A 15127-nucleotide genomic window follows, 5' to 3' on the forward strand; every position below is an offset into this window, starting at 1 on the left:
GGTGAGGGCAGAGCCCACGGTGGAGCTGCCTGCCCCACCACACCCCCAGGAGCCACTGCTGGACATGCTGGATGTTTCTGGGAGCGGTGCAGGGCCAGGGCAGGCAGGGAGCCTGCCTTAGCCCTGCTGCCACCCTGGAACCGCTTGAGGGAAGCAGCACTGGGATGGAGCCTGCACCCCTGCTGCACCCCAACCCCTTGCTCTGAGCCCCTTCCTGCACTAACCCCTTGTCCTGAGCCCTTTCCTGCACACCACACCCCCTCCCACAGCCTGCACTCCCTTCTGCACCCCAACCCCCTGCCCCAGCCCTACATTCATGGCCCTGCATACAATTTCCCCACCCTGATGTGGCCCTCAGGTCAAAAAGTTTGTCTACTCCTGTATTAGATCCAGTTCTATATTGGCAAACCTAGTTTTAGATTTCAGTTTTAAAATCTAAGTAGCACCCTGGCAAATTGATAAATTGACCCTCCCCTCCCCCCTTTCTTGGGATGTCCTCCTAGAACTAGGGAAGTGATATTAGCCCTCTGGCATTAGTGAGATCATTACTGGAACAATATCAAGTTGGTGTCCCAAATTTGAGAAGGATTTAGAAAAGAGCTAGACAGGTTTGAGCTCTGGAAAACCTACCTTATACTGAGACTAAAGCTGCTCCATCTGTTTAGCTTAATTTTCCATTTTCAGAAGTGACTTGATCAGAGTTGAAGGGTATGTCTACACTACGGAATAAGGTCGAATTTATAGAAGTCGTTTTTTTAGAAATCGGTTTTATATATTCGAGTGTGTGTGTCCCCACAGAAAATGCTCTAAGTGCATTAACTCGGTGGAGTGCTTCCACAGTACCGAGGCTAGAGTCGACTTCCGGAGCGTTGCACTGTGGGTAGCTATCCCACAGTTCCTGCAGTCTCCGCTGCCCATTGGAATTCTGGGTTGAGATCCCAATGCCTGATGGGGCTAAAACATTGTCGCGGGTGGTTCTGGGTACATATTGTCAGGCCCCCTTTCCCTCCCTCCATGAAACCAAGGGCAGACAATCATTTTGCGCCTTTTTTCCTGAGTTACCTGTGCAGATGCCATACCACGGCAAGCATGGAACCCACTCAGGTAACCGTCACTGTATGTCTCCTGGGTGCTGGCAGACGCGGTATGGCATTGCTCTACAGTAGCAGCAACCCATTGCCTTCTGGCAGCAGACGGTACAGTACGACTGGTAGCCATCCTCGTCAAGTGCCAAGGTGCTCCTGGTCACGTCGGCTGGGAGCGCCTGGGCAGACATGGGCGCAGGGACTAAATTTGGAGTGACATGACCAGGTCATTCTCTTTAGTCCTGCAGTCAGTCCTATTGAACTGTCTTATGGTGAGCAGGCAGGCGATACAGATTGCTAGCAGTCGTACTGTACCATCTTCTGCTGGGCAGGCAAGAGATGAGGATGGCTAGCAGTCCTACTGCACCATCTTCTGCTGAGCAGCCATGAGATGTGGATGGCATGCAGTCCTTCTGCACCGTCTGCTGCCAGCCAAAGATGTAAAAGATAGATGGAGTGGATCAAAACAAGAAATAGACCAGATTTTGTTTTGTACTCATTTGCCTCCTCCCCCGTCTAGGGGACTCATTCCTCTAGGTCACACTGCAGTCACTCACAGAGAAGGTGCAGCGAGGTAAATCTAGTCATGTATCAATCAGAGGCCAGACCAACCTGCTTGTTCCAATAAGAACAATAACTTAGGTGCACCATTTCTTATTGGAACCCTCCGTGAAGTCCTGCCTGAAATACTCCTTGATGTAAAGCCACCCCCTTTGTTGATTTTTAGCTCCCTGAAGCCAACCCTGTAAGCCGTGTCATCAATCGCCCCTCCTTCCGTCAGAGCAACAGCAGACAATCGTTCCATGCCTTTTTTCTGTGTGGACGCCATATCAAGGCAAGCATGGAGGCGGCTCAGCTCACTTTGGCAATTAGGAGCACATTAAGCACCACATGCATTATCCAGCAGTATATGCAGCACCAGAACCTGGCAAAGCGATACCAGGCGAGGAGGTGATGTCAGCATGGTCACGTGAGTGATCAGGACATGGATACAGATTTCTCTGAAAGCATAGGCCCTGCCAATGCATGCATCATGGTGCTAATGGGGCAGGTTCATGCAGTGGAATGCGGATTCTGGGCTCGGGAAACAAGCACAGACCTGTGGGACCGCATAGTGTTGCAGGTCTGGGACGATTCCCAGTGGCTGCAAAACTTTTGCATGCATAAGGGCACTTTCATGGAACTTTGTGACTTGCTCTCCCCTGCCCTGAGGCGCATGAATACCAAGATGAGAGCAGCCCTCACAGTTGAGAAGCGAGTGGCGATAGCCCTGTGGAAGCTTGCAACTCCAGACAGCTACCGGTCAGTTGGGAGTCAATTTGGAGTGGGCAAATCTACTGTTGGGGCTGCTGTGATGCAAGTAGCCCACGCAATCAAGGGTAGTGACCCTGGGAAATGTGCAGGTCATAACGGCTAGCTTTGCTGCAATGGGATTCCCTAACTGGGGTGGGGCCATAGATAGAACCCATATCCCTATTTTGGCATTGGAGCACCAAGCCGCCAAGTACATAAACCGCAAGGGGTACTTCTCAATAGTGCTGCAAGCTCTGGTGGATCACAAGGGATGTTTCACTAACATCAACGTGGGATAGCCGGGAAAGGTACATGACGCTCGCATCTTCAGGAACTCTGGTCTGTTTCAAAAGCTGCAGGAAGGGACTTTATTCCCAGACCAGAAAATAACTGTTGGGGATGTTGAAATGCCTATATGTATCCTTGGGGACCCAGCCTACACCTTAATGCCATGGCTCATGAAGCTGTACACAGGCAGCCTGGACAGTAGGCAGGAGCTGTTCAACTACAGGCTGAGCAAGTGCAGAATGGTGGTAGAATGTGCATTTGGACATTTAAAGGTGCGCTGGCGCAGTTTACTGACTCGCTTAGACCTCAGCGAAACCAATATTCCCACTGTTATTACTGCTTGCTGTGTGCTCCACAATATCTGTGAGAGTAAGGGGGAGATGTTTATGGCAGGGTGGGAAGTTGAGGCAAATCGCCTGGCTGCTGGTTACGTGCAGCCAGACACCAGGGTGGTTAGAAGAGCACAGGAGGGTGCAGTATGCATCAGAGAAGCTTTGAAAACCAGTTTCATGACTGGCCAGGCTACAGTGTGAAAGTTCTGTTTGTTTCTCCTTGATGAAACCCCCCACCTCTTGGTTCACTCTACTTCTCTGTAAGCTAACCACCCTCCCCTCCTCCCTTTGATCACCGCTTGCAGAGGCAATAAGGACAGGTTTCAGAATAACAGCCGTGTTAGTCTGTATTTGCAAAAAGAAAAGGAGTACTTGTGGCACCTTAGAGACTAACCAATTTATTTGAGCATGAGCTTTTGTGAGCTACAGCTCACTTCATCAGATGCATACCATGGAAACTGCAACAGACATTATATACATACAGAGACCATGAAACAATACCTCCTCCCACCCCACTGTCCTGCTGGTAATAGCTTATCTAAAGTGATCATCAAGTTGGGCCACTTCCAGCACAAATCCAGGTTCTCTCACCCTCCACCCCCCCATACACAAACTCACTCTCCTGCTAGTAATAGCCCATCCAAAGTGACAACTCTCTTCACAATGTGTATGATAATCAAGGTGGGCCATTTCCTGCACAAATCCAGGTTCTCTCACCCCCCTCCAAAAACCACCCACACAAACTCACTCTCCTGCTGGTAATAATTATCCAAAGTGACCACTCTCCCTACAATGTGCAAGTTTGTGTGGGTGGTTTTTGGAGGGGGGTGAGAAAACCTGGATTTGTGCTGGAAATGGCCCAACTTGATGATCACTTTAGATAAGCTATTACCAGCAGGACAGTGGGGTGGGAGGAGGTATTGTTTCATGATCTCTGTGTGTGTATATGTCTGCTGCAGTTTCCACGGTATGCATCCGATGAAGTGAGCTGTAGCTCACGAAAGCTCACGCTCAAATAAATTGGTTAGTCTCTAAAGTGCCACAAGTACTCCTTTTCTTCTAGAGGCAATAAAGTCATTGTTGCGTCACATTCATGCATTCTTTCTTCATTCATCACACAAAGAGGGGGATGACTACCAAGGTAGCCGAGGAGGGAAGGAAAATGCCACACAGCACTTTAAAAGTTACTACATTAAAATTTATTGAATGCCAGCCTTCTTTTTTTTGGGCAGTCCTCTGTGGTGGAGTGGCTGGTTGGCTGGTGGCCCCCCCACCGCATTCTTGGGCCTCTGGGTGTGGAGGCTATGGAAATTGGTTACACAGGGGCTGTAGTGGCAGTCTGTGCTCCAGCTGTTGAGCTGCAGCAAAGGCCATACACTGGAGCATACTGGTTTGGTCCTCCAGCAGCCTCAGCATTGAATCCTGCCTCCTTTCATCAAGCTGCCACCACATTTGAGCTTCAGCCCTGTCTTCAGCCTGCCACTTACTCTCTTCAGCACACCACCTCTCCTCCCAGTCATTTTGTGCTTTCCTGCACTCTGACATTATTTGCCTCCACGCATTCGTCTGTGCTCTGTCAGGGTGGGAGGACAGCATGAGCTCGGAGAACATTTCATCTCGAGTGCGTTTTTTTCTCTTTCTAAGCTTCACTAGCCTCTGGGAAGGAGAAGATCCTGTGATCATTGAAACACATGCAGCTGGTGGAGAAAAAAAAAGGGACAGCAGTATTTAAAGAGACGCATTTTATAAAACAGTGGCTATACTCTTTCAGGGTAAACCTTGCTGTTAACATTACATACATAGCACATGTGCTTTCGTTACAAGGTCGCATTTTGCCTCCCCCCACCACATGGCTACCCCCTCAACCTTCCCCCCTCCCTGTGGCTAACAGCGGGGAACATTTCTGTTTAGCCACAGGCAAACAGCCCAGCAGGAATGGGCTCCTCTAAGCGTCCCCTGAAGAAAAGCACTCTATTTCAACCAGGTGACCATGAATTATATCTCACTCTCCTGAGGATAACACAGAGAGATAAAGAACGGATGTTGTTTGAACACCAGCAAACATACACTGCAATGCTTTGTTGTACAATGATTCCCGCGTACGTGTTACTGACCTGGAGTGGTAAAGTGTCCTACCATGAAGGACACTATAAGGCTGCCCTCCCCAGAAACCTTTTGCAAAGGTTTTGGGAGTACATCCAGGAGAGCCGCGAATGCCAGGGCAAAGTAATCCTTTCACATGCTTGCTTTTAAACCATGTACAGTATTTTAAAAGGTACACTCACCAGAGGTCCCTTCTCCGCCTGCTGGGTCCAGGAGGCAGCCTTGGGTGGGTTCGGGGGGTACTGGCTCCAGGTCCAGGGTGAGAAACAGTTCCTGGCTGTCGGGAAAACCGGTTTCTCCGCTTGCTTGCTGTGAGCTAGCTACAACCTCATCATCATAGTCTTCGTCCCCAAAACCTGCTTCCGTATTGCCTCCATCTCCATTGAAGGAGTCAAACCACACGACTGGGGTAGTGGTGGCTGAACCCCCTAAAATGGCATGCAGCTCATCATAGAAGCAGCATGTTTGGGGCTCTGACCCGGAGTGGCCGTTCGCCTCTCTGGTTTTCTGGTAGGCTTGCCTCAGCTCCTTCAGTTTCATGCGGCACTGCTTCGGGTCCCTGTTATGGTCTCTGTCCTTCATGCTCTGGGAGATTTTGACAAAGGTTTTGGCATTTCGAAAACTGGAACGGAGTTCTGATAGCACGGATTCCTCTCCCCATACAGCGAACAGATCCCGTACCTCCCGTTCGGTCCATGCTGGAGCTCTTTTGCGATTCTGGGACTCGATCATGGTCACCTCTGCTGATGAGCTCTGCATGGTCACCTGCAGCTTGCCACGCTGGCCAAACAGGAAATGAGATTCAAAAGTTCGCGGTTCTTTTCCTGTCTACCTGGCCAGTGCATCTGAGTTGAGTGCTGTCCAGAACGGTCACAATGGAGCACTCTGGGATAGCTCCCGGAGGCCAATACCGTCGAATTGTGTCCACAGTACCCCAAATTTGAGCCGGCAAGGCCGATTTAAGCGCTAATCCACTTGTCGGGGTGGAGAAAGGAAATCGATTTTAAGAGCCCTTTAAGTCGAAATAAAGGGTTTCATCGTGTGGACGGGTGCAGGTTTACATTGATTTAATGCTGCTAAATTCAACCTAAGTACAGGGCTAAGTACCAACAGGAGTTGATGAAAGGCATAACAAGATGTAAGGGCTGGAAACTGAAGCTAGATTACACTAGAAAAGGGTGCACATTTTTTAAGAGAGGGTAAAAATGGAATAATTTATCTAAGGGCTAGTCTCTACTAGAAGTGCTACAGCAGTGCAAGACTGGTGAAGATGCTCTGTACTGACTGGAGGGAGGTGGTTTTATAATGCTGATGGGAGAGCTTTGCGAGAGCTGCTTCTGCTGACAGCACTGTCCACACTGGTTTTAGGCTAGTGTAATACACATCACTTGTGGAGGTGGCTTATTCGCACTCCTAAGTGACAAATTATAATGACATAAGTGGTAGTGCATACAAGCCCTAGGAATGTGGTGAATTCTCCATCACTTAAACAAGATTGGATGTCTTTTTTTTTAGATTTTCTTGGTCAAATAGACTTTATGGGCTTGTTGTAGGAACCAGTAGGTGAAATTCTTACCTAAATTATGCAAATTAGACCTCAGAATAGTCCCTCTGGCCTCAGTTTTTTTTAATACTGAAACTTCATACAGTTGGGACATACTAATGTCCTTTGCTTGTCTCTCAAAAAGCTTCTTGCTACACCTATTTTTACCGTGCAGTTAATTTCCATGTTGCTTCATTTGTGTTTCTGAGGTGGTCCTTTACTCCATGAAACTCCTTTCTTAGGAGAGGACAAGATTAAGGAGTTTGCTTCTTCCTTTAACATCTCTCCCAGAAGGCCCAGCTTATACTGACTTCTGCTTTTTGCAAGGCACAGCTGTCTAATAGACTTTTTACTACCCTAAACAAGCATGGCTGTTCACTACTTTTTCCAGGCTGACTTCAGGCACTCTCTGGGCTATGTTTTTATTAATCCTGGTTTAGATGGGGGTACAAGAAACAGTATATAGTACCTCAAACTTAATCAAGAAATCAGAGTTGAGAATTTCTGGCAATCCTCCCAGACTTTGTAAGCCATCTTGAAATCATGTAAGAAGCTTTCTATAATCATATAAATCAACATTTCTTATGGCAGTGAACACCAGGCTTATGAAAAATGAGTTGCTTAAAAAGAAAATACATTGAATTATTTCACATGGAAACTGGCCAGATCACTCATGTTGTAGAAAGGCCATTTAAAAGGTTTTTTACCACTGTACTCACTGTTTAATAGAATACCCCTTTACCCCCTCCCTCCAACAGATAGCCTTGGTATTAGCACTGAAAAATGCACTAATATATTATTCCTCAGAAATATTTCTTGAAATACAAATGACAAATAAGATAAGCAACTTGGTTAGAAAGCTGTTACCTAGCCATCACTACTAAACTGATCATTTCTTTTTGAGAAGTCATTATCTGGCAGTTCTATCATGACACACTGTTCTAAAGATTGCAACATATTTTTATGAAATTCTGAAGTTTTACCCCTTGAGAATCCGATTAAAATCCTGATGGATGTGCCCTGACAGTAAGCTCTAGAATATGATTTAGTCTCTCTCCCAGGTAAGAAAACTATACATACGTAGAAGAGCCAGGATTTGATAACAAGTTACAGCTTTTGGCTTTACAGTAGTTTCTAGGGGAAGATAAGAGACCTTAAGTTTGTTGTTTATCACTAAGGTGCCTATATAGCAAACTGCAATGATGTATCTCGTTTTTTGTAATCATAGGCAGCAAAACTCCTTTATGAATCCCGGGACCAATAACAGCAGCAAGTTGTCTGAGCTCTGACGGAAGAGACCAGCTCTATGAAAAACCGCTTCTCACTAGTTACTTTGATCCATGGTAATTGGTATTATGAACCCCTCTACCCCAAATGTGGTTCATTATGTAAGCACTGGCAAATGCAATGTGAGTATTTTGGAACCATGAGTATTCACTTATCTAGTGTGCAATATGTATACAATTAATGCTTTAAACATAGCCTCATGTTTAAGACTTCATTATTTTGTTAAATCTTATTGGCACTTAATATGGAAAACGAAAGTATGACCTGCACTACAGCTAAAATGTATAGCACAATTTTTGTAGTACCAATTATGTATACTATATGTATTTAATTTGTTGGCTACAAACAGCAAACAAATGTATTTGTAAGTCTCTTCTACAGAGATCTCAGGTGTTTTTCTTATCCAAATGTTGAAGATCAATGTACAATGAAATCTGCCTTAGATACCCTTTTATAGAAATAATCATTTTGGGTTCTTATCATGTGATCAAACACTTAGATAAGTTTCACCAAATACCACAAACTGGGTTGTATGAACATGACCTCTTGGAGCCACCCGTATGTAGGAAAATACAAGCTTCCAGAAAATGATTTTGAAGTTTTGTATTCACTTTACTTGTTGTAATGACCTTTTGCTAATTAATCTGATTATTGTAACTAATGTTTGGACATACTGTATACAGTATTTTAAATGTACAAGTCTTATGGATCAGATGAATTCATACTTATTGAAAATAAGCAAAATGCTCAAGATAGCATTTACTTTAACTTGCTAAGCAACTTAAGCTAACTTTCAACCTTAAAGACTTCAATATTCTTGGTCTGAGTGAAGGAGAGAATAAAAGGCTATTTACAATACCCAAAAATGTCCTGTGCCTCCTGTCCAAATGGTACACTCTGTTCAAGCATTCTAGCATGAACTAGAAAATCTCATATATTCAGCTGTACTAAGAAAACCAACTAGGAGTTTGCTGGCTGCAACTGGTAGTGAATGAAGTTCAAACATTCAGACTGTCCTTGAAGAATAGAAGCTAGCAGTTTAAGGTGAAAAATTGTTTTTAAGTGAGAAAGCCTACCTAGTCACAGAGCAACACCTCTTGGGTGTGTGCAGCACCTTCAGCCTTTTCTTCTTTGTATTGCCAAGCTAGCCTCTTAGTACTATGCACACCCAATTGTGACTAAATTATCCTCATTCAGTGTGGATTAGTTTTGCAGGTTAGGTGGACAAAGGTTACAGTACTTTGCCATTGCCTAACATTAGTTTAAAATAAACACTTCAAAATGCAGCCATGCCTTAGCAGTATTTTATTATACACTAATCCAGAGAACATGAAAATGTGCATCATAGGCTCTTGAAATTGTCACATTCATGTACCAAATGTTCTTTAATAATATCCTTTCACGTTTCATCACCACAATATATACAATTAATGTTAAATGGTGGTAAAAGCAAATTACAGCGCTGCATAAATGCTATATAAATTATACACAAGACTTGTACATGAGTTAAGCCAACTGGCCTACACTTTAATGGAAGAAAAAATGCAAAACACATGGCTACAACTTATGAGAAATTCAAAATATATTTCTGGTATATAAAACCATGTACAATTAACTCCAGTGAAGTGCTTTGCGCTTTTTTTTTTTGCTTGAAACTACAATGTAGTGGAAAAGTTATTGCATAACTCACCCTGGCAATAGGTGTAGGGCTGCCAAGAACCACAGAAACTGTCCTTACCAAAATAGCAAATTATTGCCATTCTCAAATCCTTCTCGAACCCCTTGTTTCTCCTTCCTGTCATTGACTCTCAATATTAGTACAACTAGCTCTCCACTTTTTAGTCCTTCAACTACTCAGGCAGACTTCAAGTTAGTGTACCTCTTAGCTTATCAGACTCTTACCCTTCTCAACTATTGCACTTTCATCCATGCAAACATACAAATCCTTTAATCTGACTGCAAATCCACTGTTATATGTTCTTTTGTTCCAAACAGACAAGTTCACAGGTTAGTGGGAGTGGGACCTGTAACTTAAATTAGTAGAGGTAAAACTCGTGTAATAAGCTGAATACCAAGAAAATGAACAAGTTGATTAGTGTAGGGATTTTGAGAAGTATACAAACACTAGTTTTGATTCTTTTAGCTTGTCATTTAAATGCAAACAAAATCTAGATCCTAGCATCTCTAAAGCTTCTGTTTGAGCTTTGTAAAGGGTATCTTTACACTGCAGCTGTGCTGCTGTAGCATGATGCTTCCTCCAGTGAGGGAAGGGGTTTTTCCATTGCTGTAGGTAAACTACCTCATGCAATAGCTGCATGTATGGTAGGGGTCAGGTCGATCTAACTGTCATACAGGATGTAAAATTGTTCACAGCCCTGAGCAATGTAGCTAGGTTGACTTAAGTCTTATGTGTAGAGCAGGCCTTAGACTAGGACTTAAAGATATGTTAACTAATGTTCTATTTCTAAATCCTAGAATATGTGTGTGTGTGTGTGTGTGTGTGTGTGTATATATATATATATATAGCCTTGGTTACTGCTTATGCACTTAGCATGTGAAAGTCTTCTCTGTAGCACACAGTCAGTAATGAGTAAACAACATTCAATGGTGTCAAAATATATCCAAAATCTTGACACATGGGACAGTTATTGTAGGACTAGAACAGACTGGACAGCACATCTGCAATTTGGAAATGACATTTGTGAATATTTAACACAAACCTCCACCTGTGGACTCTTCTATAAGAATATTTTTGGTATTTAGAGTAGAGTTGACAAAATACTGTAGACTGCAAGTACCTCTCCCAGTCAGTGATTGGTTACATGGAATTATCTTCATTTACAAACTGCAGATTTTTAAATCCTTGACTGCTGTCCACTAACAAGAGAGAGCACCATTTAAAAACAAAGATTATAATTTTATTTCTCCAGTTGAAATGTGATAGAAAAGGATGACTCCAGTGTGGGTTTAAGCTTCCAGTTACCAGCCACGTATTACACTGCCAAACAACTGAATTCAAGCAAGGGTTCGCTGCCTAGGCTTTATTCTTGGATATAGCTGCAAAACAAAATCAAAAGTAAATACCCAAGCTTTAGATGTGATAACTAGAAAATCAAGTCTATAATTAACATATAACCTGCTTACAGCCAAAAGGCTATTTCTGATTACACATGAATGGATTGTACAGCAAAGGGTAAGACATCATTAACATGTTGTCCACTGGACATATTTAGTACATTTCTTTAGATTACAAAGTGACATGCAAGTCTGAACAATTCAAGAGGAAACTCAAACCTTTAACAGTCTCCTAACCTAATTAACTAATGCTATTAACTATTTTTATTTTCGTCCTTCAGCAGGTGGCAGTAAATAGGTATAACTTTCCATCATTTTATGCAGTCAAAGTGAAAGTTTACCAGTTGCATAATTCCAATCTGCATTTTAGCCACATCTACCTTCTTGGCAGGTAAACAGAACAAACTCCCACCAGGAGTGATCCATGCCACAAACTTGTTACATCCCAATTATTTAAATATCTTCGTGTGAGCAACCCTGATATTTGGCACAACAGCCACCATACTATACTTAGGGAGACAGTTTGATCTCACGGAAAACACCACTATTAGTATGCTAAAGATCAATTAAAAAGTTATAACCTAAAAAAATTTAAGGCAGCCTAATGATTACTATTCTTTTTACTGTCCTGGGTTAAATTCCTAACTACAATCTGTCTTTCTTCTACAGCAATAATAATGCTCAGAGAAGGTGCACTCAAGCCCCGGGACAGAAGGATTGCTTTCTTTGTGTCACTCTGCAGCAATGATTTACCTAGATGTTGCACTGATAAGTTCTAGAGGAAGTTCCCTCTAATCTCCCACCTAAGGAAAAGTGTAACAATAGGTCAAGTTCAAGGGAGAAGGAAGGAAGGAAGAAGCTTAAAGTAACTTACCCCCAAAAGATTTTTAGGCACATAGCCTTCTTTATCATTGAGTCGAGCCCACCACCATTCTGTTTCATTATCATCCTTGCGTCTTAGGATAGTAATGGCATCTCCTTCATGGAATGACAACTCATCATTATTCTGGGCTTCATAATCCCACAGAGCATACACTACTCCTTTGTTCATGACTCCCAACTTCTCCTGTACTCCTGTTACCAAGAAACAAAAGGTAAACGAACATTACAGATGGTAGAGTACCTTGACTTTATCCACTTGGGATTTTGGGTCCTCCTCTCCAGTGGGAAATCCTGAGAGACTTTCATTCTGCTGCAATTTAAGATTCAGTGTTTCCATTATACTTTTTTTTTCCCTCCCCCTCAGGAACTTAACTGAAGATTAAAACCTGATATGGCATAAAACTTGTCATAGAAGTTGGGAATATGTTTTCATTGCACGGTGTATTTGAAAATTAGTTGCCCTTACTTTAGGTGAAAATTAGGGCTCTCAAGTGATTTTAAAAAATTGTAATTAATCATGCAATTAACAAATTAATCACAATTAATCATGCTGTTAATAATAGAATACCATTTAAATATTTTTGTATGTTGTCTACATATTCAAATATATTGATTTCAATTACAACACAGAATACAAAGTGTACAGTGCTCACTTTATATTTTATTACAAATATTTGCACTGTAAAAAGTAGTATTTTTCAATTCACCTAATACAAGTACCTTAGTGCAATCTCTTTATCATGAAAGTTGAACGTACAAATGTAGAATTATGTACAAAAAATAACTGCATTTCAAAAATAAAACAATGTAAAACTTTAGAGCCTACAAGTCCACTCAGTCCTCCTTCAGCCAATCGCTTAGACAAAAGTTTGGTTACAATTTGCAGGAGATAATGCTGCCTGCTTCTTGTTCACATCACCTGAAAGTGAGAACAGGCGTTCGCATGGCACTGTTGTAGCTGGCGTCACAAGATATTTACGTGCCAGATGCGCTAAAGAGTCATATTTCAGAGTAACAGCCGTGTTAGTCTGTATTCGCAAAAAGAAAAGGAGTACTTGTGGCACCTTAGAGACTAACCAGTTTATTTGAGCATGAGCTTTCGTGAGCTACAGCTCACTTCATCAGATACATACCGTGGAATAAACTGGTTAGTCTCTAAGGTGCCACAAGTACTCCTTTTTTTTTAAAGAGTCATATGTCCCTCCATGCTTCAACCACTATTCCAGAGGACACATGTCCATGCTGATGATGGGTTCTGCTTGATAGCGATCCAAAGCAGAGCAGACAGACATGTTCATTTTCATCATACTAGACAGATGCCACCAGCGGAAGGTTGATTCTCTTTTTTGATGGGTCAGGTTCTGTAGTTTCCACATCTGAGTGTTGCTCTTTTAAGACTTCTGAAAGCATGTGCCACACCTCATCCCTCTCAGATTTTGGAAGGCACTTCAGATTCCTAAACCTTGGGCTGAGTGCTGTAGCTATTTTTAGAAATCTCACATTGGTACCTTCTTCGCATTTTGTCAAATCTGCTGTAAAAGTGTTCTTAAAATAAACATGTGCTGGTCATCATCCAAGACTGCTATAATATGAAATATATGGCAGAATGCTGGTAAAACAGAACAGGAGACCTACAATTCTCCCCCAAGGAGTTCAGTCACAAGTTTAATTAACACATTGTTCTTTTTACAAGCATCATCAGCATGGAAACCTATCCTCTGGAATGGTGGCTGAAGCATGAAGGGGCATAGAAATGTTTAGCATATCTGGCATGTAAATACCTTGCAACGCTGGCTACAAAAGTGCCATGCAAATGCCTGTTCTCACTTTCAGGTGACACTGTAAAAAGAAGCAGGCAGCAGTATCTCCCCTAAATGTAAACAAACTTGTTTGTCTTAGCAACTGGCTGAACAAGAAATAGGACTGAGTGGATTTATAGGCTCTAAAGTTTTATATTTTGTTTTTGAGTGCAATTATGTAACAAAAAAAAATCTACATTTGTAAGTTACACTTTCATGATAAAGAGATTGCACTACACTACTTGTACGAGGTGAATTGAAAAATACTCTACAAATATTTGCACTGTAAAAATGATAGTCAAAATATATAAATATATATAAATAAATAAATATATATAATATAAAGTGAGCACTGTACACTTTATTCTGTGTTGCAATAGAAATCAATATATTTGAAAATAGAAAAGCATCCAAAATTATTTAATAAATTTCAACTGGTATTAACAGTATGATTAATCATGATTAATTTTTTTAATCACGATTAATTTGAGTGAATAGCCGGTGTTAACTGCAATTAATCGACAGCCCTAGTCTCATACATATACTAGTCTCATACACATTCTCTAGCACAACAGGTTTAGAGTTCTTCTTGCTCAGCCTAGTTATTGCAGCATTTGCTGTATATCTCATCACACTGCAAATCTGCCTTAAGGGGTATATTAAAACCCTAATGAAGTCTTTATACTCTCTTTGGTGTAAGTTAGAATCTTAATTTTATTTAATTGCTGCTTCTGGAAAGATGCTTCTCTTGTGATATATGCACTGAACTTAAAAGCTATAAGTCATCTGTCTCATTAATTCAGTGAACAAAACATGAATAACTACTCATAATAAGGAATTCAAGTAAGTTTAGATCTTCAGCCTCCTAGTGTGGTCTGCTAGAAGTTTGGGATATCCTTACAAAATTCCATGTGAAATTTACATGGCAACACCCTTCTAACTCCAAAACCCTATCATCATCAGAACCCTTTCCTAGAAAGGAAGGAAGAGATGTTTAAAAATCATGCACAATGCCACAGTGAGCTGACTTGAAGAGGGAGGGATGACATGGCCAAAGAAACGGCCAAGAAAATATTCTGGCAGTATTCTGAATGGACGAGAGTGGGGGCAAGGGCAATGCTAATTTCAAAGACCTATGTAGAGGATACAGAACTTAGACTAGCAACTTGGCAGTCAGAACAGAGAAGAAAGGTTGAATTTCAGAGAAGTGATAAAGGTCTGTAAAGGGAAGTATCAAGCATATACACTTGGCAACCTACCGTACAAGAACTGGGAACACTGAATATAACCCTCCTCCATCTCCTCACACTTGTCCGCAGCAGTTTCTATATCACTTATAGTTGAAGCAAAAATTGCTGCTCCGGATTCTACAAGTAGTTTACAGAGATGAACACTATTGCAAGAAGCTGCACAATGCAAAGGCGTCCTGAAACAAAGCCA

General features: G+C 42.1%; 3 protein-coding genes across 7 annotated transcripts in view; 1 reads left to right on the plus strand and 2 right to left on the minus strand.

Annotated features, from left to right (window-relative positions):
* Positions 1–8789, plus strand: part of ZFYVE21 (zinc finger FYVE-type containing 21) — a 37008-nt gene extending 28219 nt beyond the window's left edge. For both annotated transcript variants that reach the window (XM_077819462.1, XM_077819463.1), the window contains one exon: positions 7873–8789. In XM_077819462.1, the coding sequence (XP_077675588.1) occupies positions 7873–7908 (36 nt within the window). In that variant the 3' untranslated portion in view covers positions 7909–8789. The remainder of the gene's footprint in view (positions 1–7872) is intronic.
* On the minus strand, positions 4212–7352 carry LOC144266174 (uncharacterized). The gene is made up of 2 exons (XM_077819461.1): positions 5284–7352; positions 4212–4695 (listed from the first exon to the last, which is right to left on the minus strand). The coding sequence occupies exons 1-2, from the start codon at positions 5858–5860 to the stop codon at positions 4301–4303; spliced, it is 972 nt and encodes a 323-aa protein (XP_077675587.1). The 5' UTR covers positions 5861–7352; the 3' UTR covers positions 4212–4300.
* Positions 8790–9221: 432 nt separating the features above from the next.
* The window catches only part of PPP1R13B (protein phosphatase 1 regulatory subunit 13B), a 142078-nt gene continuing 136172 nt past the window's right edge, over positions 9222–15127 (minus strand). For 3 of the 4 annotated variants that reach the window (XM_077819459.1, XM_077819457.1, XM_077819460.1), the window contains 3 exons: positions 14947–15113; positions 11881–12080; positions 9222–10988 (listed from right to left, as the gene is read on the minus strand). In XM_077819459.1, coding sequence (XP_077675585.1) covers positions 10947–10988; positions 11881–12080; positions 14947–15113 — 409 coding nt within the window. In that variant the 3' untranslated portion in view covers positions 9222–10946. The other variant, XM_077819458.1, reaches the window with a different exon arrangement.

This window comes from Eretmochelys imbricata, chromosome 6 (assembly GCF_965152235.1).
Source record: "Eretmochelys imbricata isolate rEreImb1 chromosome 6, rEreImb1.hap1, whole genome shotgun sequence".
NCBI classification, from domain to species: Eukaryota; Metazoa; Chordata; order Testudines; family Cheloniidae; genus Eretmochelys; species Eretmochelys imbricata.